Here is a 10,634-nt window from a genome sequence, read left to right as displayed (position 1 = left end):
GCTTTCGTCCATGGCATCCTCTTTCACTTCGTGCTCAACAAGGACGTCATTGAGTGACTGCCCTTGGCAATGAAGTGGTAGGTGGGTGGGTAGACGACGATCATCTCCGGATACTATGCGCACCAAGGTGCCAGGCCAGGCAGAGCTCATCGTGTGAGTCGATAGCCAATTCCATGCTCCGAGAGAAGAGTGTCGTGCCTGCTTGTAAGTGATGATGGGCTTGAATTTCCCATCGAGTTAGTGATGAAGTTTATCACCCCAAAATCAAACATATGACTGGATCGAAGGCCTCGTGATTGATGTCACATACCATCTGGATCTTGGTTCTCACAATCATGAACCTTGCCTCGCGGTCCACTGTCAATATGAATTCTTGTAGACCGCTCGTTAGGGTGCCAAGACTAGCCGAAAATTCTAGAGGGTAAACAAGAGACGATTTACCTTGATAGGTTCCATCCCTCTATATGGAGGTAAACCCCTACTCGTGATATTGTTGTATCGATTGGATGGAGTGTACAAAGTACAAGGCAGATATCAAGGATCATATTTATAGTGAAGCGTGCTAAATAAATGTGTGTCCATTGACTAGCCCGACCCTGGCTTATAAATTAAGGATGCCAGGGGCCGAGGGTTATAGAGTCCTAGTCCGTTCAAAGGCAGTCTAAGGATCTTCTAGCAGTTCGTCATCCTTGTCTTGCACTACAAGGATGTTAGTTCATTCTTCTTAAGGTCCCCAAGTGAGGCTGATGGCCGAGAGCATATAGCATCCTAGGGGTCTTATTAGATGTCTTAAAGCCCAAGTAAATTGTACATGTTGGATTATAAGTATGGAAGCATCTTTACACGCGAGGCCTACACGTTGGATGATAAAGAGCCCAGGGAGTGGCTTGGGCCAACTTCCGGTGGCTAATAGTACCCTTGGTACAAGAGACTCTAAAAAATACTCTAGCTAAATCAATGCATTCAATAACTAATCATTTCAACATACCTATCATAGTAAACCTTGTGTTACTAACAATGGAGAACATCATTCTATCAGTAGTCCTATACCTCTTACCTATTTTGATACTAAGGTAGGAAACAAGGTTGCTAAAACTAAGAACTGTTATGTCCGACCTCTCACCTCTTCAATGAGCTCAAAGAAGAGATGTGTAGATAAAGTTACACATCCAAGCAAACATGGCCACAGCTTTCCATAAAAAAAGCTTGCATAATCAAGATAGATCTAGAGGATTGTGAACCAAATGTGATAGGATTTAGAAAAGCCTCAAGTGTTATTCTACAAAAAATATTCCTTGAAGGTATGTTGAAAACAATCCTCTGCATTAGACTGCGAAGTTACCACTATGGGAGCAATTCAAAAGCTTGAAGGATGGTTCGTCAATTTTCTCTGATGATGCACAAGATGTTGAATCCCATTAGATGCAACTTGCTTACACTTATAGAAAAAGTATGACCAACATTTCATGTTGGAGATAGCAACTTTAGATATTTGTATGTGGCTCTGGATAGGTAATCCTTGGGATCGGAATGGAGAGTAATAATGCTACCTTAGCCGAGATTTATGGTTTCAATTAAGCACTTCCGAGGAGGTAGCCCGGAAGTTAGTAAATGTATTTCTTGATTTTGTTTATTTTATTTTTGTTTGCATTAATCCTTCCATTGGCACTTTCATGAAATGTTAATTAAGTTGGTTCTTAATATTCGAAAGGTAAAGTTTTAACGTGCCAGTTGTCTCAATTATGGTAATGATATTTGGCGGCACCTCTGCTTGCTTTTTTGCAAATACAAAAAGGACAGGTCCAAAAACAACAAACAATAGGATCATTGTGATTGTATAGACACTTATACAAGATCTATCTATCATAAGACAACCACTCTAGGAGATAAGATGAGTAACATTACGACGAGATCATACATGCGCTCATACCAACAGCAATCACGTGAAAAAAACACTTTCAAAAGGCAAGGCGAGCAACAATACGACTGCACGCAATCGTAGATGTGCTCATACATGCTCCAACCATCCAAGCCTCGGATTTCCATAAGGGAAGACGAGTAGAGTTGATACATGATTTATGGAAAATATGGCAAATATTTACAGAAAATGATCTCTTTCAACCGACTGATTTTTATGCCGCTTCCATCACCTCCCACGAACGACACGTGTCTCAGTTAACCCACGCACCGCTCTGGTGTGCTGCCTTATCTTCTCGACTACTCCTACTCCCGTCCACACTTTTTTCTTCCTTCCTTCCCCAACCAGACCATGGGTCACAACAGCCACAGATCTTGAGGTGGGCCTTGTAGTCGCCGCGGATGGAGTAGGCTCTCGAGCAGCGGTAGCAGGACTACCGGCGCTGGGCGTTGTGCTAGCGGTGCAAGTGCAGCTTGACGGCGCTGGCGCTGCTGAGGGCACACGGGGGGTGGTGGTGCGGGCAGCTAGGCTCCGGGCACACGAACACCCGCTTCCGGGGCGGCGGCGCCGCCTTGCCGGCCTCCCGCTTCCTCGACTCCAGCAGCGTCGGCGGTGAGAGCGACACCACCTCCGCGTCCGGGTATGCGGCGTGGCGCGAGGTCCGTCCATGCCACCCATGGCGATGTTGTCGGCAACGACGACGGTGTTTCTGTATCATTATTTTCACTGTAATTTTTTTTCCTGCAACGCCATCTGTGTTGCAAGAATTTTTTGCAACGAATGTTTTGTCGTAGAAATACGACACAACAGTGCCTACGTTGCATAAAGACGAAGACAAAAAAAATCTGCAACCTAACTTATGTTGCAAAAGTTTTGTACAACATGACCTTTGTCGTAAAATTTTCTTCCGCAACAGTACCTATGTTGTAGAAAGACCAAGGAAAAAATTATGCAACAAAGCGATTGTTTCTGAAACTTGACCGTTGTTTCAGGAATTAATGGGTCCAAAATTTATTTTTGATAACAAAACGATTATTTCTGCAACTCAATCGTCGTTTCAGGAATACTGGGTGCCCGGTCGGAGCCCGCGTCCAGATTGGACGGTTGCACGTGTAAATCGGACGATCGGTGACGGATTTTACTAAACATCCTCCAATAAACGTGTAGCAGCCTCCAATATTTATGCCATATCATTATATAACATTACACCAAAAGAATCGAACAAGCCCCCCCCCCACACACACACAAGCCCTGACCTTATAGTTCATGCAAAAGAAATAAATGTAAGATGATCACGCATCTTGACCGAACATGAACTTTTGCTTCTTTTCAAACCAAACTCTTTTCTTGGGATCATATTATTTGCTCAAGTCGAGCCTCATGATCTCCACTTTCTTGAAGATGAGCACGAGCTCTACCTCCTTTTTCTTGACCTCAACTCCCTTGGCCCTTTGACACAACATTGGTGTCATTGATGTGGAACTTCATCTTTGTATTTCCAAAATAGTTCGTCATTGCCTCCTCTTCCACTTGTAGTCTTCTCTTTTTCATCTCGTCCCCGGTGCGGATGGTTACGAGGTGGATGAGTACGGCTTGGGCCAAGACGGCGTCGAAAGCGTCGACCATGACAGTGGGGCGAGTGCGCGCTGATATTGGAAGAGGAAATACTGATGTCGAGATAATGTATCACTGATGGACAAGCCAACGAAGGACAAGGAGAGGCGTGTCCGTACGGACGCAAACTGACCCAAATATGGGTTGGAAATGGATAAAATCAGACAACAAAAGAAACATCCATTGCATTTGTGTCACTGCATTGAGTTGTCCGAAAAGTGTTGTTGCGTTGACTGCTGGTTTTAGGGATGGCGATTTTATCCATGGATCTAGATACCCACGGATACTCGATCCGGTTGGGTAAGGGTATGGAGCGCATTACTGTCCATGGATCTATGGATCTGGATACCCACGAACAACTAGATTGGGCATGGTTGTAATTTTTGCTCCGTGAATGTCCAATGGATACCCCTATGACACATGTGATGTATGGCATGTGATCTTATGACAGTGACACTAAACTAAATGAATGTTCAATCCCAAGCCACTCGCGGTCACACAAGATCAAAGTCCGACCCATGTTTCCTAATCCCCCACAAGTCCACCAACATAATTGCCAAACCTAATCTTAGTTAATGAATGATGTTGAGTTAATCTGTTTTTTGAGAAGACTACATGCTGATTTTTTTCTACGCACAAGGATTTGGGCATGGGCATAATCTGTACCATGGATGCTTTGATGGATGAGCAAAAGGTAGGAAGATGGGTCATGGATTGGATTGGGACTAGCTCCGTCCGCTCCAAACCCGATCCATTGTCATCCTAGCTGGTTTTTACCTACAGTAAGCCAAAGGACAAGGACACTTGTGGGTCTTCCGTTGGAATTGGCCTTATACCGGAGGGCAACCTGAGCACGAGGTAAGCGGAGCAGAAGCCGGGCAGCGGACACGGCCTCGACAAGGAAACACGCGCGCGGTCGCCGGCACGCCACCCGCACACGAGGTAGCTGCTGGTTGACAGTTGGCACTGTTGCCCGACCGTGTGCAACGGCGCAAACCACACGCGCACGCTCCTGCGATCTTCGCGTGGCCCCCGACACCGCATCGCCCAAGCTGGCTCACGCAACGCTGCTGACCTTCTGGATCGCCCTTGGCGATTCCGATCCGACGTGTAACCTATTGACATGCACAAGTCCAGTTTCTACACGACATGGGAAACATTCTAGTGCGATGCATCAGAAAGAGACCCTAATTCTAACTCAGGATCCAATTATATTTCTTTCAATCTAATATTTGACGATGTGGTCGCCGTACGGCCGTACTGGCATGGGAGAGCTCAATTCTTTCATTTTGCAAATATATTATGTGCTCCACTTACTTGCACTGATCCGATTCTGACTTGTTGCTTGTATGTTTACGCAGGATATTGTAAATCCTAACGGCATCGACAACAAGCATGAAACCAGCCATCAGTAGCCACTGTACTAACATATTTCGCCGTCGGACTTTGGCCATCATGGGCATCGTGGCAAACACACACAGACCCAAAAAGCAACGACACCTGATCTGATGCCCGTAAAATAATGCGTACGTGCTGAGGCCACGTAGGAGCTCGCTAAAAGCATCTGGAACTTCTTTTATTGATTTGATACAACATCAACGGGAGAGGTGTGGTACTACTTGAAAGGAAACCACGCATTGTGGCTGAGAGCAGAAAGTAGGTACAGCAATGGCGCACTGCCCATCTTATCGTCCTGGGTCGCTTGCATTGCCTGCCGCCACTTCAGTTCAGGGTGAGTAGATCTGCATGCGCTGCTTTCCAACACAGTCCGGAACCAGTAGTATGGCTTTAGACACAATCTTTTCTGTCCCATCGCCGGCCGATCACTTGCTTGGCTCAGACCTTTGCCGCCGCATCATCCGGCACTTGGGGCTGCTCCTTGTCTTGCAGCTCCATGGCAGGTTTGCCGCCACCCATCTTGTTCGTCTCGTCTTTTCTCTCCATGCTTTTCCCCCACAGTACGTTGTACAGGCCTCCAATCAGTAGCACCCCAGCAATTATACTGCTCAGGTACAACAGCATCAGGAAAAATAATAATGCTTACAAAGATTCATCTTATATATAGTTGTAGAGTAGTAGATTTTAATTGCACATTTATCAAGTTTCATGAGTGATTCTGGGCGCACGAACGTACCTGCCTAGGCTAACTGTCTCTCCTAAAACGAATGAAGATATGATGATTGTGAAGATCAGAGTGAGCGGCATGGACATGGCGAGGAACACCGGCCCCCTCTTGGCGATCGTCCACATTTGCATGTAGTACGATAGCGCAGTGACGATCACGCCCTGCATTTTTATCCCATGGAGAAGCAAATGAACTTTGAGCTGGGCATTTTTCAGTAACTAATATGCAAATGAACATCGTATTTTAGGCTCAGTTACGTACACTGTAGATGATAGCGGCGAGGCTAATATTCCAGCCGATCTTCCACTTGGAGAAATCCCTCTCGGCGGCAACAGCCACCACGAAGGCCTGGACCGACGCGCACGAGATCTGCAGCGTGGTATTCATAAGCTTGGAAGTGTCCTCTATCAGTGGCCCCTGCACAAAAACCATCAACAAGTTGCAGTTATTCTCTACACGTCAGGTTCTCGAGCTCTGAAAAAGGAAATCTCAAGTTTGAGTGTCCATTCACCTGAAGCACAGTCCACAAGCCTGCTAGAATGTTGGAGAGTGTCATGAGGAAAATCCCAAATACCCACTGGTTCTTGGAGTAGGTGCCTGCTCCAGAGGAGCTGCCGCTGCCGTGTTGGAAGAGCCGGTGATGGTTGAAAGATCTGAACATTGGCCCCTCGTAGAAGGCCAGCACAGTGACGCCGGCGACGCAGCAGAGAATGCCTGCCACTTTTAGGTTGCCATGGAGCTTCTTCAGTTTCATAGACTCCATCCTGTCACAGGGAATTTGTTCTTAGGGAAAGGGAAGGAACCGTCAATGTAGCTTTTCTGTCCAGACTTGTGATTAAGTGCATGTTCTGAACTCTGCTACGACTTACGAGTAGATTGTTCGGTTTTTGATTTGGTAAGCCAACAGAGAATGCATGTAGTAGTTGATTTTATGATTTAGATGGAACAGAGGTGAGAAAAGAAAGAAATAACACGTGAATTACCCAATTATGACCGCCAGAATGAAGGTAACCACCGGTTGAACATTGTACAACGCCGACGATGATGTCGCGGATGCATAGTTGAGACCAAGGTTGAATAAGACGCCACAAGCTGTTACCCTGGAACAAGAGAAGGTCAAGAATTTGACAAGGTTGGATTAGAACTCAGGGATATGAAATGTGTAGATAAGTAAGTCATTTGTAATCCGAAAGTTGTAGGTTTATTTCAGCGGCTTCAGGGACAGCATAAGCAAGATGCACAAATTCTGGATACACAGTACTACAATAGATGCACACTGGAGGATCTCAAAGCACACGATCGGACTGTTGATTGCTAAGTGTATGCCGTAGAGCCTGCATGCACTAACTTTCTTCTGAAACAAAACAACACAACTCCTGCATGAACTATGTGACAGCATAAGAACTCACGCTGGAACAACTTAACGTACCCATATAAGGCGTGCACGAACATCTTGCCTGCAATCTTCAACGTCACAGGTTTAGTCTTTTGCCTGCGCAACAACAGGATCAAACGAGTGTCATACAAGCAGACAGACATCGATCAAACGAGTGTCAAACAACAATCTCACCTCTCCAGAGCAAAGGCGATAGGGATGAGCACAAGGGCAGCGGTGGTATGCCGGTAGAATACGAAGACGAAGGGGTTCATGCCTTGATCCAGCGCTATCTTGCTCATGATATGCATGCCGGAGTACATGACCCTGATGAGAACCACCGCGCCGTAAGCCTTGGCGCCGTTGGCACCACCCATCCTGATTTTTGCAAGTGTTTTTCTGCGGCTCTCTGAGGCTATTGGCAGCAGAGACCTGTGTAGCCCTATATATACATTGCCAAAGGCGCCAGCGCAACAACCTAGTAAGGGTATATGCCCTGCTCCTGTGCTGTGTGCACCCCGGACACGGATAATCGATCCCAGGTACGAAGCTAGTGCGCCATCACCTAATCAGTGATGCACGCGCCAATGGGGCTAGAAGAAAGCGGATGGAAAATGCTGGGCACTAGGATGAGTCATGCGAGCAGAGCAGAGCTGAGGAGGAGACTTGGTGTGGGCTGATCTGAGCATCCACTGATGGAAATGGAAAAGATGACAGGGCAGTGATATGAGTCGATCCCAACTAATTATTTAAGAGTGTAGATTAGTGGCTCAGCTGTTACCATTTGGAGCCACAAGGTTGAATCTCTTGTGGAAACGCAGAGGTTGTATGTAACAAACTGGGCACATACAGTTTCATGTCACATTTCGATTCTAGATAACCAAAAGGGGACAGGGGAATTAGTGACTGATGGGGCAAGCAAGCTGCCATGTAGAAAGCATGTGGAGATACACAAGGCAAGTGCATGGTGGTGTGCTGCTTCTGAATGTTCAAAAGTGTTCACCAGGTCTGATTGGATATAATTTTTAGCATGAGAATTCCTTTACGCTGGATGTGTATGCCTATTAAGTAAGCCCGTCTTTACCTCGGAAATGCAAAGTTTTTTTTTGCACGGCTCGCTGTGGCTAACATATGCTGGATAACAAGTTTTTTTTTCAGAACCGAAGACTGTAGAACAATAGTTCTACGGTAATTTTCATTAAAGCATAGAATATTTACAAATAAAAAGATAAAAAAATTACAAATCAGCCCTCTAACCAATCCCAGCCCTTGGAAAATTCATGGATAGTTAACATAGATGTTCTAAGATCTAGTCCTTGAAAGCTTCTCGGTGCTTTGCATTTGCATGGATAGTTAGGGCAAATTCCTCAAAGACCAGAAGATCTTTGTCTTTGTCACTAAAGAATTTGACTAAGCTGTTGAAGATTTTCAAAGGCTTCATCCGAACGGTTTGAATGTATAGGCTTCGAGATGAGCATCACTTGAAACTTTTCCTTAGTTTTACCTCAACCCCTTTAATAGTACGGTGGTCCTATGACACATAATACAGAAAATGAAACTATGAAAACGAAAGTCTTCACGCTTCAGAGTCTTCACAACGATTTCTTCACGGACACAGCAATTTCATCACTATCAAAGTCTTCAGAGGAAATAGCAAAGTCTTCAGCTGGAGACATATATTTTTAGGGGTCGATATTCTTCGAATAAGTCAAACTCGTCAGCAACTTATAGAGTCTGTGTACACTCACAAACATACCAGTCTCTTAACCTATAAGTCTTCAATACACCAAAATCACCAAGAGGCGCTAGATGCACTTACAATCTCCCCCTTTTTTGTGATTGATGACAAATATGTTAAGTTTTTAATGGGGATAATAATATGAAGTGTAAGTACAAAGTTTGAGGAATTTGAATTCAAGATATAGAGAGACTCCTCGTGAAGATGTGCATATCTTAGGTTTTTGCTTTGGACTGCAAATGCACATTGAGGATTTATACCATGGAGATCTCCCCCTATATCTTGTAATCCATGTAGGCATTTGACATATAATTTGAGGAAAATGAAATGCATGATGAAAAGTGGCGTTTGACGAATTTCAACATGCATGCATTAATCAATATGAGGAATAAGCATGAAGTAACACGATTCAAAAGACCACCACTGGGCATAAGTTTACAACTCATACAACCAAACACTTCAGAAGAACGAGAGTTGTAACTTAAGGTAAATATAGTTGAAAAGACCATAAACTGATAAAATAGACCCGCTTATAGACTAACTCAGATTTCTCCCCCTTTGTCATCAAATGACGAAAAAGGGACGAAACCGAGGACTAACACCCTTGAAGAATATCACGTATGTGTTGGAGGAGGAACGTTGGGGTTGTTCGTCGCAGCAGTGTCATCAAGGTCTTCAGCTTCATCAGTTGTGCGCGTTGAACAAAATGAGCTGGCCACCAGTTGAGGAACTGGAATCTTCTTGAACTTCTTCTTCGGAGGCGAGGACCAGTCAAAGTCTTGCTGGAACTCCATTTCAGTGAGTTCCTTAGAAGTCCTGAGGTGAGATAGAATGGCCCATGTGTGGTCAAGGATCCCATGAAGATAATAGTGATTTTTCTTCACTTCATTTCGAGTCGCACTGAGGTCTTTCACAATGGCACCAAACTGAAGCTTGACCCATTTCTGGTTGCGATCAACCTTGTGATGAAGACTTAGCAGGAGCTCACGGTAAGTCATCACACGCGATATGGTTAGGCTTGGAGGTTCTTATGATGCAGTGTCGTCATTGGTGGAGTATGACGCCGCTTTGCGAAATTGGCCATCAAGGGGCCGAGTTCCTTCATCGATCAGAGATTTGCCTTTGCCTTCAATTTCGTCGAAGGAGCTCTTGACGACCTCAATTGGAGGCAAGTAAGTGTGGTGATTCAGAATGCCAGCCTTGTAAGCAATTCCAGACCTTTTCTCGATGAATCACATGATCCATGGCGCATAAGGCTTCAGACCAAATGGTGAGAGAGGAGAATGGGACAAAGTCCTCATGAAGAAGTCATGAAGGTTTATGGGGATTCCATGTATTATGTCGAAGAGCAAATTCTTCATGATGCCCACAATTTCTTCATCATTGGAGTCATGGCCCTTGATTGGACAGAAGGTTTTGGCTAAGATGCGATATACTGTCGTGGGCACATAGATAAATCCCTTTGTGAGGAATGTGGGTCTTGGTGGCTGACGAGGTGCCAAAGAATTCATCATGACTTGCATAAGATGATTTCGCAATTCAGGTTCCTCATAGACGCATCTGTCTCCTTCTATGGGAATTGGGCTCGAAGAGCCCGAAGCAATTCAGTTGCAGGGGCTTTTAAGTGTGTATCTTGTGTCATCCAGTCCAGAACCCATGTTGTTATCGTGACATCGCCTGAGAGGTGTACTGTACCATAGAACTGAAGTGTGATTTGTTCATTCCACTCACAAATGTCAGCGCAGAATTCCAGCAGTTCAGAATCATGAAGAACTTGAAGAACTGGTTCGTAGCAAGGAATTTCCTTCATATCTCCATGAGGAATTTTCCTGTGATGAAATACATGTTCCTTGTTGAAGAGCAT

The 10,634-nt window shown here is 45.0% G+C and overlaps 1 protein-coding gene across 1 annotated transcript; it reads right to left on the bottom strand.

Annotated features, from left to right (window-relative positions):
* Positions 1-5,083: 5,083 nt before the first annotated feature.
* On the bottom strand, positions 5,084-7,522 carry LOC123429926 (WAT1-related protein At5g64700-like). Its single transcript, XM_045113894.1, has 7 exons — positions 7,228-7,522; positions 7,087-7,149; positions 6,641-6,757; positions 6,169-6,421; positions 5,919-6,074; positions 5,667-5,818; positions 5,084-5,534 (listed from the first exon to the last, which is right to left on the bottom strand). Exons 1-7 carry the CDS (start codon positions 7,407-7,409, stop codon positions 5,369-5,371), a joined length of 1,089 nt encoding a protein of 362 aa, XP_044969829.1. The 5' UTR covers positions 7,410-7,522; the 3' UTR covers positions 5,084-5,368.
* Between the last annotated feature and the right edge of the window lie 3,112 nt (positions 7,523-10,634).

The sequence above is a fragment of the Hordeum vulgare genome, chromosome 2H, assembly GCF_904849725.1.
Source record: "Hordeum vulgare subsp. vulgare chromosome 2H, MorexV3_pseudomolecules_assembly, whole genome shotgun sequence".
NCBI classification, from domain to species: domain Eukaryota; kingdom Viridiplantae; phylum Streptophyta; class Magnoliopsida; order Poales; family Poaceae; genus Hordeum; species Hordeum vulgare.
This window is presented reverse-complemented; position numbering and strand designations above follow the sequence as displayed.

What these genes read in the sequence shown, in the direction of transcription:
- LOC123429926 (XM_045113894.1), bottom strand. Translation starts at nt 7,409, where the DNA reads ATGGGTGGTGCCAACGGCGCCAAGGCTTACGGCGCGGTGGTTCTCATC. An exon ending in ATCGCCTTTGCTCTGGAGAG is followed by an intron (nt 7,150 to 7,227) that starts GTGAGATTGTTG and finishes GTTGTTGCGCAG; the next exon opens with GCAAAAGACTAAACCTGTGA. An exon ending in TCGCCGCTATCATCTACAGT is followed by an intron (nt 5,819 to 5,918) that starts GTACGTAACTGA and finishes ATAAAAATGCAG; the next exon opens with GGCGTGATCGTCACTGCGCT.